This window comes from Notolabrus celidotus, chromosome 19, assembly GCF_009762535.1.
Source record: "Notolabrus celidotus isolate fNotCel1 chromosome 19, fNotCel1.pri, whole genome shotgun sequence".
NCBI classification, from domain to species: domain Eukaryota; kingdom Metazoa; phylum Chordata; class Actinopteri; order Labriformes; family Labridae; genus Notolabrus; species Notolabrus celidotus.
In genome coordinates, this window is record NC_048290.1 from 26,049,883 (window position 1) to 26,073,925 (window position 24,043).

General features: G+C 40.4%; 2 protein-coding genes across 3 annotated transcripts in view; both read right to left on the minus strand.

Moving 5' to 3' along the window:
• Positions 1–16,379, minus strand: part of LOC117831531 (calcium/calmodulin-dependent protein kinase kinase 2) — a 33,799-nt gene extending 17,420 nt beyond the window's left edge. Inside the window, exons 1-5 of one of the 2 annotated variants that reach the window (XM_034710257.1) lie at positions 16,002–16,379; positions 4,894–5,190; positions 3,294–3,635; positions 1,672–1,719; positions 722–775 (exon numbers count right to left, since the gene is read on the minus strand). In XM_034710257.1, coding sequence (XP_034566148.1) covers positions 722–775; positions 1,672–1,719; positions 3,294–3,635; positions 4,894–5,124 — 675 coding nt within the window. In that variant the 5' untranslated portion in view covers positions 5,125–5,190; positions 16,002–16,379. The remainder of the gene's footprint in view (positions 1–721; positions 776–1,671; positions 1,720–3,293; positions 3,636–4,893; positions 5,191–16,001) is intronic. The other variant, XM_034710258.1, reaches the window with a different exon arrangement.
• Positions 16,380–20,832: 4,453 nt separating this feature from the next.
• snrpd3l (small nuclear ribonucleoprotein D3 polypeptide, like) lies at positions 20,833–24,043 on the minus strand. The gene is made up of 4 exons (XM_034710434.1): positions 23,918–24,043; positions 23,191–23,330; positions 21,661–21,853; positions 20,833–21,068 (listed from the first exon to the last, which is right to left on the minus strand). The coding sequence occupies exons 2-4, from the start codon at positions 23,314–23,316 to the stop codon at positions 21,004–21,006; spliced, it is 384 nt and encodes a 127-aa protein (XP_034566325.1). The 5' UTR covers positions 23,317–23,330; positions 23,918–24,043; the 3' UTR covers positions 20,833–21,003.

Sequence of the window (24,043 nt, forward strand, 5' to 3'; positions counted from 1 at the left end):
AGAAAAGCATGAAGTTGCCAAAACATGATTCTATCCTCACATTAAGAAATAGAGATTGTTGAATCAATACCAGGATCAGATCCGCTAGTAGATCGGTATATGCAGATACCAAAGCCCAGGTATGGAAATCGGTATCGGGACCTAAAAAGTAGGATGGGTGCATCCCTAACCCTAAACTAGGAACGTAGCACCATGTGAAAATGAGCTTTAAGTACCAGTACAGCCTTCAATCATGCAATACAGATATCTAGAAAATAACCAGTCAGAGATCTCCCTGACTATTTCATAAGCAATAACCATAGCTGACAACAATAAATATAGTGCTCAATGTTTGACAGCTACATTTCTGGGAATAATACAACAGCCTCAAAGCCCTCTGTTGTTGTTGCAATGATATAATCAGTGAATGGGACATTTGGGCATTGTCACTTGGGAGGAATATTAAAATAATCACCCCGTCATTGTCTGTCAATATCAGGCAGCTTAATGAGGATTGAAGCGATAATCACAAACAGAGAGCAGAAAAGCTCAAGCTGGTGTGCTATTACAGGACTCAGCGAGGCACAATTAATTTGAGACATTTTCACTGAAAATCACACCAGCACATGTGACAACACACTCAATTATGAGGCGTATCTTTCAGTGTGTGTGTACCAGGTGAACGACATGGTGTTGAAAGTATGATTTCACATCTGCATTAACATGTGCATGATGAACTCACATAGTATGTGTTGTCGTCCTCGTTGTAAGCCAGCTTAACGACACCATAGGAGCCCTAGGGCGGGGAAAAAGCAAGAGAGAACGGAGAGTGAGCAGCTGTCAATTCTTCATGTGAAAAAAATAATAATGTAAGATACACAAACATAAACACACACAAAAGGGAAGTGTGTGGGCTGACAGTGTACGCCAACAGAGTACCAGCTGCTTCAAAGTGAGAACAGAGAAATTCAAATCATCTCTTCCTCTCTCTGCCTTTCATTTTTGATTTCAGGCTAATTAAGGAAACTGGATCTGGTTTCTGCTATCAAGCTCCCCTGCCCACACACAGGAAAAAACTAGGCACAATTAGTAGCCTGTGTGAATTATTGCATGCCCAAAACAGACAGAGAGAGAGAGGGAAAGAAGAGGGTAATAGGGAGAGCAGGATCAGATCCTGCTGGGGGAGCAGATTGGACAGGCAGCACGGTGCTCACCCTACAGTCTCAGATATGATCTGAGAACAGAGGCTTCTCCAACTACCCTAAAAGGCCCTAATTGTCTCCACTGAACACAAAACAACACACATCAACATATACCTATGTATGTGCAGAAATGTACAAACATGCAGTGCATTTTTTAAAACACACACACACACACACACACACACACACACACACACACACACACACACACACAGAGAGAGAGTCAGTGACACACTTGTATCCAGTCTTGCACAACCCTTAGAGAGCGCTATTTATACCAGCCTCTCATCCATCTTCCAACTCTCCCATGGCCTGCTGGTTTACGCAGAGTTTCGGGAAATGAGGACAGCCGGGAGAGAGGATATCAGAGGCTGTTACTGCATGTCCTTGATGATGTGAACTACTTGACAGACATGCAGTAGGCGGAAGGGAGAAGGAAAATGGAAGAGTCAGTTAAAGGGAGCAATCAGTGAGTTGTCTCTGATGGTACCTTTCCAATCTCATCTTTCAGCTTGTACTGGTTGAGTTGAACACAGTCCTTGAAGAGAGAAGGGAGGGAGGAGAGAGGAGAAGAAGAGAAAATGGTTTCTTTTCAAATGAAATCATATTGCATATCTTAGCTAGATACCCTAGATACATCATAAGTACTCTTATCAAATCTTTTCATAGAAGGTATGGAATATTTCCTCTGTGACATATCCTTTCAATGAATTCTTTTTGTGTTTTGAATTCCAGTTTCAAGTACAGTGTGTTTTTGAATACCAGTGTTCCCAAGGGAGCCTGATGCCTCCCAGCTCAAGTAACATTTCCTCTGCTTGTTGACATACCAGTATGTATCTACAATCACTGTCCCGGCTCAATTTGTCATTTGAGGAAAATTTCATTTGAAGTGAAACTTCTAAAAATGTAGACAAATAACTTATCAGAGGTAACAGTGATAAAACATAAAAACTGACACTTTACCTACATTTTAACCATTCGAGTGAAAAGATGTGTTTCCCTACCTCAACAGTATATTTCATAGCTTTGAGCTCTTGTGAAGCACTCTGGGTTTTTATTGATTTGGGGCACCCTTGTGGAAAAAATGTCTACCACTTCTCTTTGCTGACCTTGTTCTGTGCATGTGTAGGTAGTGTTCATTAACACAAAATCACATCCTAGCTTTTTTAAGCAGTCAAATCTATCACTCATTTTGAATAGTTGCTGTGGAAGAAGGCTGTTTCTTCAGCATGTTTGTCTGTTTCATTACCAGTTAAAACTTGTCACATGGGGCTTTAATACAAGAGCAACATACCCTCATTTATCTGTTGAAATATGGATTTAATCCAGTGAGTGATGGGGACCTTGCTCAGAACAAACTGAACCCAGACGGCAGAGAATGATTCACACTAACAAGTAGCAATGCACTGACGAACCAGCTCTTCATTAAAATACATTACTGCCTGTGATTCTAATGACTGTTGGTTTCTTAATGGGAATATTAAGAAGAAGAAGAAGAGAGGACTTCAAACAATTTCTCCATGTGGATGTCTTTCTAATCTACAGTTTGTGATTCTATGAAAGCTAAATCCTAGAGGACCTCTACAGCCTGCTGCATTCAAAGATTCACTACCTACTTTTCTACAGTTTTCTGCATCTATCTGTAGCAGCTATGATCTACATCTACTGAAATTGTGAAAGCTTACCTTTGACCCCCACAAAACGGTCTTTACCAGTGTGCTGCAGCTTTAAGGAGAATTACACATGGAGTTCTGCTTACTAAAATACAGACGAGTACGATCGTGATATTTTGATTACTACCAGATGTTGACCTCTGGGTGAGCCAGGCTCTGTTCAGCAGAAACTACTCTCATGCATAATTCTTTATGCTCTGAAAGTCTGTAGAGAAATACACAGTTTAAATAGTACAGAGACCTCAAATGATCTTATAATAATAAGAATCAAATCAGCTACAGGCTCTTTACTCTTATTTACTTCATTATCTGATCATTTAAAAACAAACAAACAGAGATTTAATAATAGAGGTATCACAACTAACCTTTGGTTTTATTTGGTGTACTGAGCACTGATTAAGTAAAAGATAGGCTGGGTTTTTTTAAGGCTGGACCATACCTGGAGGTCTGTGATGGAAACACTGTGGGACTCAACAGTTGGCCGCCGGGACAAGCGCGGAGAGGAGTGAGGTGATGTGATGGGGGAGTAGGGTAATGACGGGTAGATGTAGCGCCCATTGATTCCTGGAGAGCTGCAGGGCGATGCTGCCGTTTGCGAGCGCTCCTGCAGGGATAGTTTTCTGTCGGACAGGTTTAACCTTCCCCTTTGCTCGTGGCTTACAGGTAGCAGGGACTCTGATCGGCCGACTGTGTGGGACAGCAGGTCGCAGGACGGCGCCCGGAAAGGGGCGGCCACGGAGGAGGCTGGCTCTGGAGTCTCAGAACTGTCCATGTCCTCTACCTGAGACATAAAGGCAGAAAAATATATTTTTCAACATTCACATAAACAAGGTTATCAATGTTTGTATTTGAAATAACTGCCAACATTTATTAGTTTGTATCGACTTTGTATTACACAAGTTTTGTTTTTAGTATGAATCTAAATGGACAAAACTCACTCATTATTCCTCATTCAATATCTATTTATTGGATCTATAAACACAAATGAATGCATGAGATTATAATCTAAAACTGAGACTATTAACGCCCTACATGGTGTCCAAATCATAACTCAAAAGTGCTGGTTTAATGATTCTAAAGGGAGTCTTGGAAAGAAAAAGGGTTGAATGTATGTTGTAGATCGATATGTATCATGCCATCATAAAAGAAAACAAGGACATAGAGACCCTGTTCACACCTGATATCAACGTGCATCCTGGGTGATCTTAATGAGAGTGGACAGCTCCAAGTATAAGTCTGAATGCATCTAAGACACACTGAGGCTGCAATGTTATCGAATGGTTCAGACCATGTTCGGGGTCAGTTAGGGATTTAAATGGCTTCATTCTTTTGGCAGTGAGAACACTTATTTGTTCTGGGTTGAATCAAATGTCTCTTATCTCTTTAGACTGAAAGACAGACCACTTGTCTTATTGCTAACGTTCCTGCAAAGTCTTAAAAGCTATTTTGTTTTGTTTTTTCTCAGCACTCCAAACATGTTGATGTGTCATGCATTAGGATGGTCTGTGCACATTTTCATCCTGTACAAACTGTCTCAAGTATTGATTTATTGACAGACAGAGCTTTTAATTTTTCAATACTGGAAAAATGACCCTGTATAGGGACAAGGGCAAGAGATTCGACCCACATATAACATATTATAGATTATAATAATGCAGTGCAGTCAGGGTACTGATGTTTCATAGAAGAGGAGACGAGTATAATGCAGATCTGTTAGTTTGTTGATGTCAGACTCCAGTCTTAAGTGAAAATCATACATTTTGAGATGAACCATACAACCAGAGACTTCACATGAAGCGCCCTGCCAACACAACGTTTGTTCTTCTACATTTACCAACACACTTTTTAATCAATTGATGGTTTCATGATGAGAGTGTTTTATTTGCTTATTGGTGTATAAGTTGGGTTACAAAGCACTCACTTAAGATGCTGCTGGAAAACTATTTTAATGCAACAACAAATGTTCTTAAAGCCGTCCACCTGAAACTAGATAATCTAGGAATTCAATTTCAGGGATACCTGTACTTGTCTCATCTTACCTCCTCCTCCCTGGCCTCTCCAGGCGCTCTACTGGGTTCATACTCGGTAACAACGATGAGGGACTCCATGGGGTCTGGAGAAGGCGTCTCAGAGTGGGCGTTTAAAGGTGCAGCAGGACAGCTGCACAGCAGATCCGGGAGGGGTTGTGAAGGCTGTGCTTGAGGTGCATGACTGCCGCAGGAAGCCGGCGGCTCAGCAGAGGGCCAGGGGCTGACGTGACAAGGAAACATCGTGCCTCTTCACAAAGACTGACAACCACTGATCCATCAGATGAGAACCTCAGGGGGAATCAGTACCTAAGTGACAAGAGCACATGTAGAACATGAACATAAATGCATCTTTTCTTTCCAGAAACCTCTCTATGGACAGAAAACTCAGCTTCTTCTATGATGCATCACATTTTTAGTAATTGAGTGACCCCAGCTGGACCTTACATTCAGTGTGTTAAGCACATTCAAATTCATTTGGGACAGAGACCTTGATGGGAATTTCATTACTAGTGCAATATAAACAGGGGTAGTAAGCATATCCCAAGACCTTTCCTGAATTGCATAGAACAGCAAAAACACCCTCTGATTATTTTTGGTCATTTGTGGGGGTCAGCAGGGAAAATGAGTGAGGAAGGAGTAAAGAGCAGTACAAACACAATTCACAAAAAACATGACTTCTGTGTTTTGAAATGATTTTGAATCAGAAAAGACGTCAAACACAGGTACGTGCAAAACTTGACAAACAGCAATACGACAACCAGGACTGTAAAATCAAAGCTAATGTTCACACTCCAACATTTGTTTATACAACAAAGGTCCCATCATTATTGAAATGTTGAGCAATAGTTGAACAAATGTTATAAAACCCTGCAGACCCAGCTCTTATCTGAATGGCCTTAGACAAAAAACTAATGAATAGATAAGACAGTAAATACACAGATCTACTCATACTTTGCAGCTCTTGATGGATCTGCAGAGTCTCATGCTTTCTTATATTGACAAGATTACAAGAAAAAAATGTTTCTGGGTTCCAAGCTGGAACTGGTTTCTGGTACCCATTAAGCCTAAAAGACATTACCCATTGCAACTATGAAACAGGACGGCATAATACAGCTGCTAACAACCATGACCCGAGGTTCCAGTCGCAATCCCTACTTTGTAAGAGAAGTACTGACAAAAAATGTACACTAGGGCTCTACACTTTTCCACTGGTAGCACTGGTGCGACCAACTTTCTCAGTTGGTCACACCAGTACATGATTTGGTCGCACCCTTTTTTTGGGGGGGTACAGCATGGCCATGCATGCTGATGAAAAGTTGTCTTAATTGGCATAACGTAGTTTTGTATGAAGTAAAGATTGACAGTGGCTTGAGTTATGATATTTGCTAAATATTTTACTGTGAATATGAAGTTTGTCTGCAACAAGCAGTGGCTGACAGAACAGGTCATGTCTTTTATATAATTTTAAAAGAAGACATAACAAAAATGTTTTAAAATAAAAGTAAAGCATAGCAACCAGCATGCATGTGTTTACATTAGGGGTGCAACGATACTAGAAATCCACGGTTCGGTTCGGTTCGGTACGTTTTTGTCACGGTTCGATACGTTTTCGATACAGAAAAAGAGAAATTTCCAAGAATTGTGAACGTGCGACCATGTAGAGACAGAAATGACATCCCGTCATGTAAATAAGATAAATAACATAAGGATTAGGGATGTACATTTTAAGTATTTTCCGTGATCGATTTTTGGAAATGTTAATGATCAATTATCGATTAATTGATAAAAAAAAAACCATTATTATTCTTATGTCAAAAACAATGCCAAATACGTTGTTTTCCCCCTAAATTATATTTTCTACAGCAACAAAATGCATATAACTGACGGGATTGAATACGGGTACATGTTTGACACGCAGAATATCAACGATCAGGCTCATTAAAATATTCTACGCGGACATAGTCTTATAAAGTGAAGCCTGAGACTACTAACAGAAGCATACTTCAGACTCGCAGTGTCCAGTTTGCTGTCTACTCGTTCTTATTGAGAAAAATAAACGTGTATTCAATCAGGTGTCAGCCGGGAGCGCAACCGGGTCACTATCCAGCTGCAGAAAAGCTCAGACAGCTCTGATGTTGCTGCTGTGCAAACATAGTGTACCTGAATTTCCCACCTGTCTGTTGCCTCAGTATCCAAAGGAGGGAAATATCCTGTTTAAAGTTGTCAACCTTCATGTCGTTGTTGGCAGCAGTTTTGTATTGATCCTCTTTTAAAAAGCGCACGTGGAGACCTGACGCGTGCCGCAGCCGCCAGCTGAGCGTCTCCGCTGTGCGCAACACCTTTAACAACTGATTTACATTGATACATGCTTTAAACTTAAAACACCTCCCTGATAGCTGAGTGTAATATGAGACCACATGATGTTTGTTTCACGTGGCGGAAAATTGATAACAAAAATGCGTGTTTCGAGTAAGTTCTTAACAATCAATTAATCGATAATCGATTAATTGTGGTCATCCCTAATAAGGATATTTAGTCTGTTACATAAAAGAACAAGGTATAGACCTGATCTATGAGAGAGGGAACCTTAAATCACTTCTGCTTTGACTTCTAAGGGGGGGCGGGACCCGACAGGTGTGCCCCCGATGTAACTGCAGGAAAACACTGTCCGGTATCAGGCTGAAGTCTACAGAGCATGCAGTATAAGACCACAAGTAATGCATAAATGCACTTTAAAAACATATCATCCAGACTAGCATCACTAGAGGACCACGGAACAACTCTGCTCTGCAACCAAAGCGGATCACTCGTGCTTCCCTCTTGTGCGGGCGCACGCTCACACACACATACGTGAACATATGAACCCAGCAGACCGTCATATGGTGAAATATATATTTCCATATGAAGCACAGTTAAAACAAACGTGACCAGCTTGGACTGAATGAATGTGGGAGGAGGTGTGACAGTTCAGTGGACCTGCGCTCGACAATGCAGACCAGAGGAGTCAGTGCAGATCCACTGATCTTTCAGCACAGAGCGCCTCGTCAGGAGTTGATCAAATAAATATAAAGCTGCGTATCGTTCGGTTCATAGGGCGTACCGAACCGTGACCACTGTATCGAATGGTTCGATACAGATACACGTATTGTTGCACCCCTAGTTTACATGTGTTCTGTTTTTTTAATTTCCATAAATGCTGTACTTAAATTAACTTAACAGCAGCATAACTTTAACTTAATATCAGCATTGCTTCACCCCCTGCAATTAAACTCAGAGGGGCCAGCTCTTATAGTGGGGCCTCCTAACCCTCTTCTCCTGAGAGAACCACAGCTTAACATCCTGCCAGGCATCATAATCCATCAATTCTGGCCCCTCAACACTGATTCGGAGGAGGTCCTCCACAGTATCAGTGTGCAGGCTTGCTCTAACATCTAACTAAATTCTGTTTTGTGTTGAGAAGCCTCTCTTGCAGACTGCTGTTATTGTTACTTCTATTAGCCTGAACTGAAATTAGTCAATGGAAACTGGAATTCAAAAAAAAAAAATCTTTGAAAATATATAAAATATACAAAATTATTGCAATTATACTACATTTCAAGTGTCTTTTATTTTGAAATGACACATCAGATCTTCTTGTGAATTACAGGATTACATCATAAAGCTGTCCACTATCTGAACTGAAATTAGTCAGTGGAAACTGGGACTGAAGTCAGCCTCGCCACACGGCATGTTTAAGTGTCTCACTTCACGCTGACCACCAATAAATGGTCCAGTAAGACCTGTGAGTCATGAGAGTGTGTTCATGGAAGACTGGAAGATGAAGAGTCTCTAAACCAGCTATTTTCCCGAAGATCACACAGGGATGCCCTCACAAGCTGGAGGCTCAGCCCTACAGGACTGGTTGCTATAACAATCGACTACACGAGTAATGTCGGACAGGTGCAGCTCAACATGAGGATTAAGTGTTTCAGTCACAGACTTCATGTGGTCATTGGTGAGTGCACTGTTGAATCAATTCATTAAAAAATACAGATGCCAGGCTTTATTCTCAGTAAACAGAGTGTTTACAGTAAGAAGCATTTAAAATAATGTACTGATTGATCACAACATAGTCTATTTGAAATGTGAAAGCTAAATGGGAAAACTTTTTACAGAAAAAAATATCAAGATATATAATACCACCTTTCAGCTAAATCAATATTGAGATGATATAATGACGATCCCTCACTCTGTTCAGTAAAATGTTTATTTTCTTCTTGTCTTAAATTATTCTACCAATCTCAAACACTGTTGTCTCCTGTCATCTGAGTGTCCTCACCCCCACACGCTCACACACACGGGGGCTCGGCTGAAACAGACGGGCGAGCATATTTCTCATGCTCAAAACTATTTATTAGAACCATAAACAGAAACAAGTAGTTAGCTGTGATGATCTGATTACTAGTTGGCTTTCTGGCCTGCTGTCAGCTTTGGTTTATATAGCCCCGTATTAAAAATGAACATCAAGTTCAGACAGGAGCGCCGTTTGTCCATGAGCTTAACAGTGCTTTCAGTACCGACCAATCATGTACCTGTCATGAGTTGATGTTTAGATTAGGTTCCTCCCAGTGTTTATTCTGTTATCCTTTGTCACCCTTGTGTGTTTTAGTGATCCATGTCTCTTTTTGTATTTTCTTGTGTTTCTTAGGCTAGTCTTGTGTTTCCTGTTTTATTTCATAGTTCTTGATCATAGACTGTATAAAATATGGACGTAGTATCCCTGATGTCACCCATCTGTTCCTGAGAGCTGTTTTGAAGCCAATCAACGGCGGGAGCCATATTGGAAATGCGGAACTCAACCAGGTGTAGTGTGACGTAAAGAGGTGGCGTTTGAGCCTCCTAGCCAATAGCTATGTGTTCCCGACCGGGAGTCACGTCAGTCATGTCCTTATTTGGGCAAAAACTTGTAATCTTAATATCTTCTGAACCGTCACGTTAGAAAAAAACAGACTCATGTTAGACAGCCATCATGCCTCGACCGAGTTGGGTCTTGAAAGACAGATAGAGGGGAGTAAGAGAGAGGTGATAGTGATAGTCCAGCACATCTGTATCAGCTGGAGTCCAGAACGTCTGCAGCAGGAGGACATCTACGGCAGTTCAGAGGAACCTACGAGACAAGGGAGCTCAGGGACTCCAGAACTCAGTTTGTAGGTGCTGGGAAAATAATAAAATTCCATATATAACACTTCTTAACTTATTAAATCATTAGTGAATGCTAAAGAATCAGTTTCGCTATCAGCTTGGCCGTTGTTTACTTCTGCTTTCCGAAACAGGAAATCTAGTGACGTCTGGCTCAGCATACTGCAACACAGATCCAACAGACCAGTCATACTACAGTACATACTAAATTCAAACGCAGTATGTACTGCCTACTACATTCTTAGGTAGTATGTAGCAGGCCATTTCGAAACAGTGGCAAAAATGACTGGATCTCGATGCCCATCCCTTCTCACTTAGCTTTGAATTTTTGTAGGATGTACTCATGCTTCAGGGTTAGGGTTACAACATAACAGATATAAAATAATGTTATATGTGTGGAGCTCAAACCATATTAAGCAAATCACAACATCCTGTTGTTGTATTAATATTTCACTTTGGAGCATGAACAACTTTGCAATCAAAATTTGACTTTACTGAGAGTCTGTTTTTTGTGCATGCATGTTGAACAAAACTAATAAGTCTCTATCTGCTCTACTTATTTTACCATCCTTATTCCACAACTATAAACCAAAGTCAAGATTAGAGTTGCAAAATTCCAGGAATTTTCAAAGTTGAATAAAACCAGGAATTAACTGAATTGAAGGTTGGCTCTTACAAGGAACTTAGGAAGAGCCCAGGAAGAGCCCATTGCCTGAAAGGGTTCAGCTAAAATGCAGAGGCTTGAGAAGCTTGAGGGAAGATGCTTTTTTATTTGCATGTTGAATGGGACTTTTTTGGAGGGAGAGCAGCTCTTTTCATTTAACATTTTGAATGGGACTTTGTTGGGATTGCATTTTTGTTAATCTTTCAATGAGTTGGGTCGAGGGGATGAGTAATATGTAACTCAACATTCCTGTTTTTCTTCTTCAATGAAAGAATTGATTGTTCAATAAAATGTCTAACACTTGATAAAGTTCTACTTACAAATACATCTGTTTTAATTGTATTATCTTGGATGGATGTCTGCTTATAAATTAAATTCCCATAATAATCCCCATGGAAAGTTTCCAATTTGGAAAATTTCCCAAATTCCCCAGCTTAACTTCCCATGGAAATTTACCGGAAATGTTCCACCCCTTTGTGAGCCTAGTCAAAATTCACATTTAAGCAGATGGCTGGTAACTGTATCTGTATTTAGGCCCCCATGACTCAGTATAATAAAAGGTATATGTGCAAACGTTTAATTACCTGTGCTCACAGCAAGAGCTCAGTCTTAGACAAGCATGAATCAAGATGTGGGTGTAATGAAAGTGTGTGGGAATAAACAATCACAGCTCTGAAACATCAGTGAGAGCTTTCTCCACACGAAACATCTGTGGAGTCTTGTCCCTTTCCACACGTCTGTTTAGTGCTAATTAATGCATGCGAACACGTCTAGTATCACAAACTCCAGTGCTAAGTGGACAGATTTGATGCGTCTGTAAAAGCAACTCTTCAGTCTGCTTTTTGATGAGGGTTATATAACATGGTTCATTATTAGCTGTAAAGCATATTACTGAAAACCTTTCTGCATAATTTCAAGAGGGCCATTTCCATCTCCAAGTCCACTCAGCTTATTATCTGCTCATTATCGGTGAGGGAAATGGAAAGGGCAGGAAAGGGGAGAAGAAGAGAGTGAAAGGAAAAGACAAGAGAAAGAGAGAGAGAGAGAGAGAGAGAGAGAGAGAGAGAGGTAGAGACCCTTGTTTTCCGTCATGGTTCTGACAGGATTGTGTCAGAGTATGTGTGGGAGTAAATCTCAGTAAAGTAAATCTCACAGATACAGCAAAACGAGGGGAGGCAAAAAGAAAAACAAGACAGTGGGAGCTCTAGCCATGTTCAGAATGAGGGCCATGTGTGGGAAGAGACACCCACACCAGGTGGCCTCTCTACCTCCATCACCAGCCTTTCTATAGTGATGTAAACGAACAAAGGGAAAGCGATAAGCGCCAACTTTACACAGACAATCACATTGTGCTAAACTGCTTCATGATGAAGATTTGCTTCCTCGTCTTCTTTCAGTCTCTTTTTAGCCCTGTCCACATGACCTCTCACTCTGTCCTGATTCCTTGTGAAAGAGGACACAGTGTTGGCCTCACTGTTCACTCTACGTGGTCGTTGTTTCATTCAGTTAGGAGAGTAAGCTTTTTGAAATCCAATTTGACTTTTAAACACACAGGTACCCTGCGAGCAAAGAAACACAATGTGGTCTGCTAAGTGGACTCAGCCTCAGTGGACTACAGGACTATAAAGAGACATGACCCTGGATGAAACTCACATTGCTCCAGCTACAGAAGACTTTTTATATCGAGGGAGCAGAGGCAACTTACAACACTTGACCTACTTTGATCTCAGTGAAATGGTAAGGCACACATCACACCCATCTCTGTTCACATGAAGAGGTTCCTACAGTTTCTATAATGGAGATGATGGTTAAAAGCTTTAATATGACGCAATCATTTACAACAAAGCCAGAGGATTGTGGGAACTTTGAGGATGAAACAGACACTGGTTTCTGATGCGGCTGTATACATTTTAAAGGTGACATTAAATCGGACATTTCCACTGATATGACCAAGCGGCAACCTCCGGTCTCAAACTATGAAGCCCATGTGGAAGTGTTATAAACTGCAATACATCCAGAATCCACTTGAGGCTGCCTGCAGAAACACCGGAAACCACATAGACATGAACGGGAGAAAGACGATCTTTGCAGCATTAATGAACATGTTTACAGCCTGGTTCAAAAAGCAGCTTGGCAATACAAAGTTAGTCTCTCTATCGGCACACACTGTACGGGGGTGCATTTTATTCTAACGTGACGGTTCAGAAGATATTAAGATTACAAGTTTTTTCCCAAATAAGGACATGACTGACGTGACTCTCTGTCGGGAACACATAGCTATTGGCTAGGAGGCTCACAGTACGTCACACTCTGCCTGGTTGAGTTCCGCATTTCCAATATGGCTGCCGCCATCGATTGGCTTCAAAACAGCTCTCAGGAACAGATGGGTGATGTCACCCATCTATAACACAGCAGTTCAGAAGATATTAAGATTAGGAATATGCCCATTTAAGAACGTGACTGACTTGACTGACAGGCGGGAACACTGTAGCTGTTGGCTAGGAGGCTCAAAGCCCGCCTCTTCACCTCACACTAGCTTGACAGAAGTTAGGTTGTGTTCATCATTTCCAATATGGCTCCCACCGACGATTGGCTTCAAATCAGTGCTTCAGAAACACATGGGTGACATCACAGATACTACGTCCATTAATTACACAGTCCATGGTTTTATTGTTATCTGCAAATTCCTCCCAAAAATTGAGAATTGTCAATATCATAATCCCTAATTTTCATGGTTTTATTTGAAATGTAACTACTACTGCTATCGTTTATATGTTTACAATAATGAATTAAATTGGCATTAAAAAACTGTGGGGTGTCATTAACCATCAGTGGTTAATGACACCCCACTGGCCCTTCACTCATCAGAGTCATGAATCTGGGCGCAGCTTAAGCTACTCCATAACTACTTTTACACAAACAAATCACAAGTTTTGTTCATTGATTTGTTTCGTTATGTCACCCACTCGTCCTGGAGGAAAGGACACAAGCTAAGTACTTTTGTTTATCCAAGATTTTAGCAGAAAGTTTAATTCATACACCCCTCCAGCTTACTAGACAAAGTTACACACTTGCACTTAACGTTTGTCATGGAAAACCAACCTGATGGCTAAAGCTTTAAAGTGTCCTGATCCCTGTCAATCACAGTGACTAGATGAAGAACAAGCGCTGTGGCCAGACCTGAGTCTGGTGAAGCACCAACAGATGCTGTCAAGGTCCAGATGCCGTCCTGCGTCTCTTATCACAATAAAAGTCACATGATCTGACCTTCACTATCTGGACAGGAGGGGAGGGGGAGAGAGGACTTATCAGTGCTTGCTGGGGTCCGGGCCATGTACAGCATTAATAACAACACAGACGCCGCCCCGCAGACAGACATACAAGCACAACACAGAGCCATCTGGAGCAGGGGAGGATCCCCAGCTTCATTAAAAGATCAACAGGTCAACCCTGTCGGTGATCTGCGGAGCAGTGCAAGAGATAAGCTCCTGTAAATGGAGAGATGAGCATCCTCGGCCAACTTTACTGGACTTTATCACACAGTCACAGCTAAGTGACACTGAGAATCTGGACTGTTTAATTGGCAGCTACAACATTTAACTCCAAAACAGGCCACAGGTGATCTTCATTAATTGTATTGAAAACACCTTGGTGAGGCGGAGTGATACATCCCGTGAAAAGTCATGTTGATGTTCTCTAGATCAGGAGTTCCCAAACTTTTCAGCCCGCGACCCCCAAAATATAGGTGCCGAAGACCCCCACTGTCCCTCAAAGTGATTTAATGTGGCTTCATTTAGCTGGTCTGCTGAAAATGACCCTACCTATATGAGCATGTGTCTGTGTTTCATGTGTTGTTGTGAATAAACCTGCTTATACTGATGCTTTTGATAATTAACTGCTCACTAACCCTAAACTTAGGAGTCATCTGGCAACAAAGAAAGGCAGAGAACTCATTACATTTTCTATTTTCAAGGTTTTATTTCTAGTTTAGCTATTATTTGTGTTGATATTTTTTATGGGTAAAATGTACTATTATTAGATAACTTAAAAGAAAAAACATTCTGGAAGACATCTCACGACCCCCAATTTGCGTCTCGCGACCACCCAGGGGGTGCCAACCCTCACTTTGGGAACCCCTGCTCTTGATCTGCACTTATAGAAAGCCTTTTTTTTGTCCAATCATCGTACTTGATCGAAATATTATAAAAACAAACAGATCATGAAATATAACAAAATATAATGTTTATTTTACGCAAGAGGATTAGGGCCACTGGAAAAAAAAATAAGGTCACATATTTTTAAAATTATAATAAAATAAATAAAATTATTATTATTCTGGGAAAAAAAGTCAGAATTCTGAGTTTAATCTCAGAATTCTGAGTTTCATCTCATATTTCTGATTTTTAAAAGAAATTCTGAGAAAAAAGTCAGAATTCTATGATTGAAGTCAGAATTATGGCTTTTTTCACAGAATCCTGACTTTAATCTCTGAATTTTTTCTTTTTTTCTCTGAATTTTTACTTTTTTTACTCAGATTCCTGACTTTAATCTCTGAATTCTGACTTTAATCTCTGAATTCTGACTTTTTTACTCAGAATTCTGTCTTTAATCTTAGAATTCTGACTATTTTCTCATAATAATAATAATTTTAGAAAATGTGACCTTATTATATTTTTCTTCAGTGGCCTAATCCCTTTCTGTATCATTTTTATCCTTTTCATTTAATTTCTTAACTCCTTGTGCCATCACTTTACTTGAATTAGTATATTTGTATATATGTCAGCCGCCTCACCATGAAATACAGGAAAAGGACATGTCTTATGAACTTTGGATGCTTGCAAAGCTAAGAACACTTAACATTACAATCACTGCAGCATTAGTACGAACTTAATGTAACGCAATCGGACGACTGACTGTATTTAAAACACACAAATAAAGGTTTACTCGACGCGCTAAGCTTTAATGTTTCCTGCTGTAAAAAACGACAACGCTTTCATCATTCATGATACCTGCTTAACTCCGTAAATACAATCAGAACTGTCTGTTCAACACACAAACAGAGAATCTGATTCTAAGCGCTCTCACAAACTGACAGGAGTGTAATCTGTTGTCTGTGGACCCTCCAAGCTAACGTTAGCCTCATCTGTCAAACATACAGATGTTGTTGGGCAGGAGTCAGGGATGCTAGTGCGCCTGAGGATGGTAATTCCGCCCGATATCAGAGCCACAGAAGACAACAACAAACAAATACTACATGTTACAAATGGTACTTTACCTTCCGTGTTAGTTGGGGCCTCAGCTCTGCACTGTGAGGTTCCTTCTCCGTCTTCAGCTGCGGTGAAAGCAGCGACTGTAAATCGACAGCTAGCTAGCAGACTGATCACCGATGTTGTGATGGACCAATCCAGCTGAGCACACAGGTCCCGTGCTTCTCATGGAGGAAGAGTTACAGACTCATGCAATCTGCACATGTCACGTTAGTTACAGCAATGCACTTCTGAAAACACCCACACCCGCAGAGAAGGCTTCCTTTTGCTATCTCTTTGTTTGACTCACGAACTCAAAAAATGAACACAGGTTCTTCTTGGGGATGGGATTTCTGCTACATGCAAGGTGGACGACTGGCTCCCCCCTGTGGTGTGTTGGGTAGTTGTAACCTGGAATTGAAGCAGCTTTGTGGGCGCATTTCTTGTAATTACGAAGTTAGACAGAATTGTATTTTTTAATATGATCGCATGGTACGGGTACTTGGATGTCAAATGTAAAGGTAAATTGACAAGAGTGGTTAATACAACCAGCAAGATTATATGGCAACCACATGTTCCACTCAGTGATACACTACCGTTCAAAAGTTTGGGGTCACTTCGAAATGTCCTTATTTTTGAAAGAAAAGCACTGTTTTTTTCAATGAAGATAACATTAAATTAATCAGAAATACACTCTATACATTGTTAATGTGGTAAATGACTATTCTAGCTGCAAACGTCTGGTTTTTAATGGAATATCTACATAGGTGTATAGAGGCTCATTTCCAGCAACCATCACTCCAGTGTTCTAATGGTACATTGTGTTTGCTAATCGTGTTAGAAAGCTAATGGATGATTAGAAACATCTTGAAAACCCTTGTGCAGTTACGTTAGCACAGCTGAAAATGGTTTTGCTGGTTAGAGAAGCTGTAAAACTGGCCTTTCTTCGAGCTAGTTGAGTATCTGGAGCATCACATTTGTGGGTTCGATTATACTCTCAGAATGTCCAGAAAAAGAGAACTTTCATATGAAACTCCACAGTCTATTCTTGTTCTTAGAAATGAAGGGTATTCCATGCGAGAAATTGCCAAGAAACTGAACATTTCCTACAACGATGTGTACCACTCCCTTCAGAGAACAGCAGAAACAGGTTCTAACCAGAGTAGAAAGAGAAGTGGGAGGCCCCGGTGCACAACTGAACAAGAAGACACGTACAGTAGAGTCTCTAGTTTGAGAAATAGACGCCTCACAGGTCCTGAACTGGCAGCTTCATTAAATGGTTCCCGCAAAACGCCAGTGTCAACGTCTACAGTGAAGAGGTGACTCCGGGATGCTGGCCTTCTAGGCAGAGTGGCAAAGAAAAAGCCATATCTGAGACTGGCCAATAAAAGGAAAAGATTAATATGGGCAAAAGAACACAGACATTGGACAGAGGAAGATTGGAAAAAAGTGTTATGGACAGACGAATCAAAGTTTCAGGTGTTTGGATCACACAGAAGAAGATTAGTGAGATGCAGAACAAGTGAAAAGATGCTGGAAGAGTGCCTGACGCCATCTGTTAAGCACGGTGGAGGTCATGTGATGGTGTGGAGCTGCTTTGGTGCAATATAAGGGGGAAATTTGTAAAAAAATAAAAGGGATTTTGAATAATGAGGGCTATCACTCAATTTTGCAACGCCATGCCATACCCTGTGGACAATGACCCAAAGCACACTTCAAAATTATGCAAGAACTATTTAGGGAAGAAGCAGGCAGCTGGTATTCTGTCTGTAATGGAGTGGACAGCGCAGTCACCAGATCTCAACCCCATTGAGCTGTTGTGGGAGCAGCTTGACCGTATGGTACGCAAGAAGTGTCCATCAAGCCAATCCAACTTGTGGGAGGTGCTTCAGGAAGCGTGGGGTGACATTTCTTCAGATTCCCTCAAGAAATAAACAGCTAGAATGCCAAAGGTCTGCAATGCTGTAATTGCTGCAAAGGGAGCATTCTTTAATGAAAGCAAAGTTTGAAGGACAAAATTATTATTTCAATAAAAAATCATTATTTCTAACATTCTCAATGTCTTGACTATATTTTCTATTCATTTTGTAACTCATTTGATAAATAAAAGTGTGAGTTTTCATGGAAAACACAAAATTGTCTGGGTGACCCCAAACTTTTGAACGGTAGTGTACATATGCACAGATTAGGAGGAAGAAGGCCCTGAACATCACAGGTGACACGTCCCATCCTTTGCACTACCATTTTGAACTGCTCCCTTCAGTTCAGCATTTTACTCTTAACTCTTTTGTTCCAAAAGAAATTCAATTATTAAATTCTTAGATTGCAAAATCAAACCTAACTTTTTAATTTTAGAAAGGTCTTTAAATAACAAACTGTAGCATCCACCCTTTAAGGGACTTTCCTAATTTTTATGACCTCAATTTTAGGTATATATGTATGCATGTATGTACATGTGCCTATGTGCATGCGTATGTATGTGTGTATGTATATACAGTATCTCACAAAAGTGAGTACACCCCTCAAATGTCTGCAAATATTTAATTATATCTTTTCATGGGACAACACTGAAGAAATGACACTTTGATATAATGTAATTTAGTCAGTGTACAGCTTGTATAACAGTGTAAATGTACTTCCCCTCAAAATAACTCAACACACAGACATTCATGTCTAAATCACTGGCAACAAAAGTGAGTACACCACTAAGTGAAAATATCCAAATTGGGCCCAATTAGCCATTTTCCCTCCCTGGTGTCATGTGACACTTACTAAACCAGTTAGTGTTACAGGGTCTCAGGTGTGAATGGGGAGCTGGTGTGTTAAATTTGGTGTTATCTCTTTCACACTCTCTCATACTGGTCACTGGAAGTTCAACATGGCACCTCATGGCAAAGAACTCTTTGAGGATCTGGAAAAAAATGAATTGTTGCTCTATAAATAGATGGTCTAGGCTATAAGAAGATTGCCAACACCCTGAAACTGAGCTGCAGCATGGTGGCCAAGACCATACAGCGGTTTAACAGGACAGGTTCCTCTCAGAACAGGCCTCGCCGTGGTCGACCAAAATAATTGAGTGCACGTGCTCAGCGTCATATTCAGAGGTTGTCTTGGGAAAATAGATGTACGAGTGCTGCCAGCATTGCTGCAGAGGTTGAAGGGGTCAGCCTGTCAGTGCTCAGATCATACGCCGCACGCTGCATCAAATTGGTCTGCATGGCTGTCGTCCTAGAAGGAAGCCTCTTCTAAAGATGAAGCACAAGAAAGCCTGCTAACAGTTTGCTGAAGACCAGCAGACTAAGGACATGGATTACTGGAGACATGACTTGTGGTCTGATGAGACCAAGATAAACTTATTTGGTTCAGATGGTGTCAAGCGTGTGTGGGGGCAACCAGGTGAGGAGTACAAAGACAAGTGTGTCTTGCCTACAGTCAAGCATGGTGGTGGGAGTGTCATGGTCTGGGTCTGCATCAGTGCTGCTGGCACTTGGGAGCTATAGTTCATTAAGGGAACCATGAATGCCAACATGTACTGTGACATACTGAAGCAGAGCATGATCCCCTCCCTTCAAAAACTGGGCTGCAGGGCAGTATTCATGATAACATGATAACGACCCCAACACCTTCACCTTCAAGACAGCCACTGCCTTACTAAAGGAGCTGAGGCTGAAGGTGATGGAGAGGCCAAGCATGTCTCCAGACCTAAATCATATTGAGCATCTGTGGGGCCTCCTCAGACAGAAGGTGGAGGAGCACAAGGTCTCTACCATCCACCGGCTCCGTGATGTCATCATAGAGGAGTGAAGAGAATTCCAGTGGCAACCTGTGAAGCTCTGGTGAACTCCATGCCCAAGAGGGTTAAGGCAGTGCTGGAAAATAATGGTGGCCACACAAAATATTGACTCTTTGGGCCAAATTTGGATATTTTCACTTAGAGGTGTACTCACTTTTGTTGCAGGTTGTTTAGACATTAATGGCTGTGTTGAGTTATTTTGAGGGGACAGTACATTTACACGGTTACACAAGCTGTACACTGACTACTTTACATTGTATCAAAGTGTCATTTCTTCAGAGTTGTCCCATGAAAAGATATAATTGAATATTTGCAGAAATGTAAGGGGTTTCTCTCTTTTGTGAGATACTGTAAATATGTTTTATATTTTATATTGGCTCCTTTAAGGAATTCTGCTGGCCATCCCAGTATAGGAAGAACTCCAAGCACTCTGTGTTCTTGTCTACAAATGTAGTATTGTCTGTCTGTGTGAAGCCAAAGGCAATTTTCCAGATTGTGGACAAATAAAATTCTAATCTAATTAATTTGATTTTGATAATCACGACACATGAAAACCAGGTTTCAAAAAGTATCGTTGACTCCATGGGTGATACATTTACTAAAAATCATGCAAGAGTGCAGTAGCTTGTTTCTACAATCTCAATTTGTGCAATAGAGTGACTTCATTTTTCATTTGTGTAAAACTTTACAATACATTTTTTTTTAAATGTGCGATTTGCAATCATTCTTGCCAACACAAGCAAAACATGATGCAAACAGGTTGAGACATTTTCAGAAATTGCCTAAGTGTAAGGGACATTTGTAACTTCTGAGCTTACACTATCATCCTTGTCAATTAGACACGTGTCTAAGTGTAGACATGATGCTCTATACCTTCACGTGAAGATATTTAACCCTTATTGAACCTGTCGTAATCTGGATTGAGGACCCCCACTCTAAAAGATATATGTTTGTGATGTAAAATGTGACTGGGTCTGGTAGGGTTTAGAAATGGGACTTCAAAAAGGCTTAATGAGGACCAATGTAATCTGGCTCTTTGTCAGTAAGATATTCTCAGAAGACAGAACTCAAAGTGAAATATGTTTATTTCTTAAAAAAAAAAAAATGAAATCAAAGAAAAAGACTGAGAAGCATAAAATTGCAAACAATACCAAAGGTGTCCAATCCAATCCAATGATGACAAGATTAATAAAAACAAAGGACTATACAAAACAACATTTTGAACACAGCTGGAACAGTTATCGTCTCTTCTGGAAGATGTTGCCTCTTCCCATTCCGCCACGCCCCCGACCCCTTGCAGCCACTGAAGACAAAAAAGAGCAAGGTTCAGGCTACAAATCACAGGCTAAATGTGAGATACAATCTATTCCACTCTAAAAAAGGTGCCAACTGAATTACTCCTTATACGTATATCAGTTATTTTGTCATCTGTATCATGTTTTGGAATGTTGATACTTTGTTGTAAATCATTGTCATCCTCAGGCTTTCAAAAATGATGTCGAGATGCAAACAGTTTCCATGGATTCACCCAAAAATGTGCACACGCTGATTTAAAGAGAGCTTATGGTGAGTGAATGCATGAACTCTTAAACAAGGATTCAATAACACTAGAGATTTAAAGAGTGACTGGTCAAATTAAAGTGACCGTGAAAAACTTCTATTTTGGAGGACCTTAGCACGCCCTTTGGACAAAGGGGTACCACCAGCAACAACAGACTTAAAATAACTAATAGTTCATCCTTTACTTTGAATATAACAGCCATCAGTATTTATTACAGTCCATGTTGTTTCCTGCTGAAGCTGGAGATTTAGGTATAAGAATATGTTGAGGTTCACAAAACCCCAAATTTCATTTTGTTGTCAGAGAGATTTCATTTTAAAAAGCACCCACTCACCTTGTGCTTTGAGAATAGCTGCCTTGCCCCTTCCTGCACCAGACCCCTGGTTCTTATTCTTCATACTCTTTAACATAGGAGCATTCTTTAACATGTCAGGTAAGATCAGGAAGCGGATTTTGCTGCCACGGATGTACACTTGCTCCAACTGTGCCACTCTGCCATCACGGTATGTCACTGTTATGTTAGACATCTGCAAGGACAGAAGATGGGGTGTAGTTATAGCAACAGCTTAACATACCAATTCCAGTTTACCGTAACAATAGGTCTGACAAATCAGTGGTTTACATTCCAGCTCTGCCTTCAATGCTCACAATCCAAACAGCAAATGATTGACAGCTCAGTTCCCTGGTTGGTGAAGTAAGTGGCTAGCATAACTGAGAGTCAGGACTTAGTATCTGAGAGAGTGATAACCTTTGTGAAGACATGCAACCATCTCCCTTTACTTTGCCAAGTACTTCAGACTGATTCATGTGGGGGAAAAGGGTAAGTGTAAAACAAGCAAGTATGAACTCTATCTAGTTTAGCTATTCAATGTATAGTAATGCCTGCACCTTTGATGAAGCACCTTTAAAACAGAGCGATTGATATCATGATTTACAAAAAGGTAGAGATAATATGTATTTTCTCTTTTCACTTTAAACTTAAATGTTGGTACATCGGTTCCTTGGTCACTGTCACGTGTTTTGAAACACTACATTATTGCAAATAGGGTTGCAAAATTCCAGGAATTTTCAAAGTTGGAAACGTTCCATGGGATAAATTGAAGGTTGGCTCTTAATAGGGAACTTAAATATAGTTGGGGAAAATATATATTTGGCATAATCCTGACTAAATCAACCAGATTGCATGCTAGTTGAATATCTATGCTATTCCTCAATCAAAAGCACATAGCACACTGCTTACTGCAGAGCTATTGAGACCACGCCCCCTACATGGACTGTGCATTCCTCCATCACATGAAGCACAGATGATTTCTAGAATCCTGCAGAGGCTAGGCTTGAGAAGCTTGAGGGAAGATGCTCTTTACATTTATCATTTCGAATGGGAGTTTGTTGGGATTGCATTTTTGAATGGGTTGGGTCAGAGGGATGAGTAATATGTAACTCAACATTCATGTTTTGTTCTTCAATGAAATAATTGATTGTTCAATAAAATATTTAACACTTGATAAAGTTCTACTTACAAATAAATCTGTTTTAATTGTACTCTTTCAGATTGATGTCTGCTTGTAACAAAACAAATATTTATGCTTGGAAATGATACCTTTTCAATTCCCAGTTAATTCCCATAATTCCAATGTAAAGTTTCCAATTTGGAATATTTCCAAAATTCCCCAGCTTACCTTCCCATGGAAATGTACCAGAAACTTTCCACCCCATTGCGACCATAATTGCAAATCACACAGCTCATTTTGCACATTATGTCACATGTATTCTGAACTACCCCCAAAAGGAAAGTGGTAGTAGTGAGAGAGATAATAAAGACGAAACACTTTGCACAAAAGGAGCCTTCTTCTGGGAGACCCACCTGGCAGTTCATGTTGTCCTCTGCCTCAATCAGCTTGCCTCTGTACACCTCCCCTGTGTTTGTCTCACAGGTCACAATGTGTCCCTCTGCCTCATGCAGGACCTTGATTGGGACTCCGATGGACATTTTTCAACTGTTTCCTGCAAAAAAACAAAACGAAATGAGTAATTTTAGTTTACACTAAAATAAAACATAGTCACAGGCCAAGCTTTACAGTCGAATGTACAAATGATCTTCTCTGTCGTCTCCCTGCCTCCTATTTCTTGAACTCTTCAAACTGATTATAAACTACTAGAAGCTTTAGTGGTGTGTTTTTCCATCAGCTAGTTGAGTTAATAAATAAATACTGATAGATGTAAAATTGTTTGTAAGAGCTGTGAAACTTACCGCACGGTGGCCTACATTAGCCACAATTGCTACCAACAGCTAATGCTATTCTTCAACGACTTTACACAATGCACGTTTTCTAACAAGATGTTTTATCCCCAAATAAAATATGTTATCAATTGCGTTTAGAATATACACTTCTTTCAAGTCTAGTGCGTCTTAAATCTTTAATTTAACATTCAAATGTGAATCTTTACAGCACAAACTTCATGTTCCAAAAGCAGACGGAACCACAATGGCCGACAGAATGAATGAGCCTCCTTAAAATTCACACAAACCATGCTACCGTCGAACAAACTACATTATAATTCAGTTTAATTCAATATTTAAAGAAGGTTACCTTGATTTAATCCAAAGGACGTGTTTCTTTGTTGTTTCTTCTTCAGCAACTCCGCAACGTGCGACTGACGCTCTGGTGTACCTTTTGGAGCCTTTTTCCGCTTACCCACAATGCCACGAAGGGTCA

Coding starts and splice junctions, on each gene's coding strand:
- snrpd3l (XM_034710434.1), bottom strand. CDS start 23,316: ATGTCCATCGGAGTCCCAATCAAGGTCCTGCATGAGGCAGAGGGACAC. Junction 21,854..23,190: donor AGGACAACATGAACTGCCAG/GTGGGTCTCCCA, acceptor CTGTCCTTGCAG/ATGTCTAACATAACAGTGAC. Junction 21,069..21,660: donor AGCTATTCTCAAAGCACAAG/GTGAGTGGGTGC, acceptor TTTTGTCTTCAG/TGGCTGCAAGGGGTCGGGGG.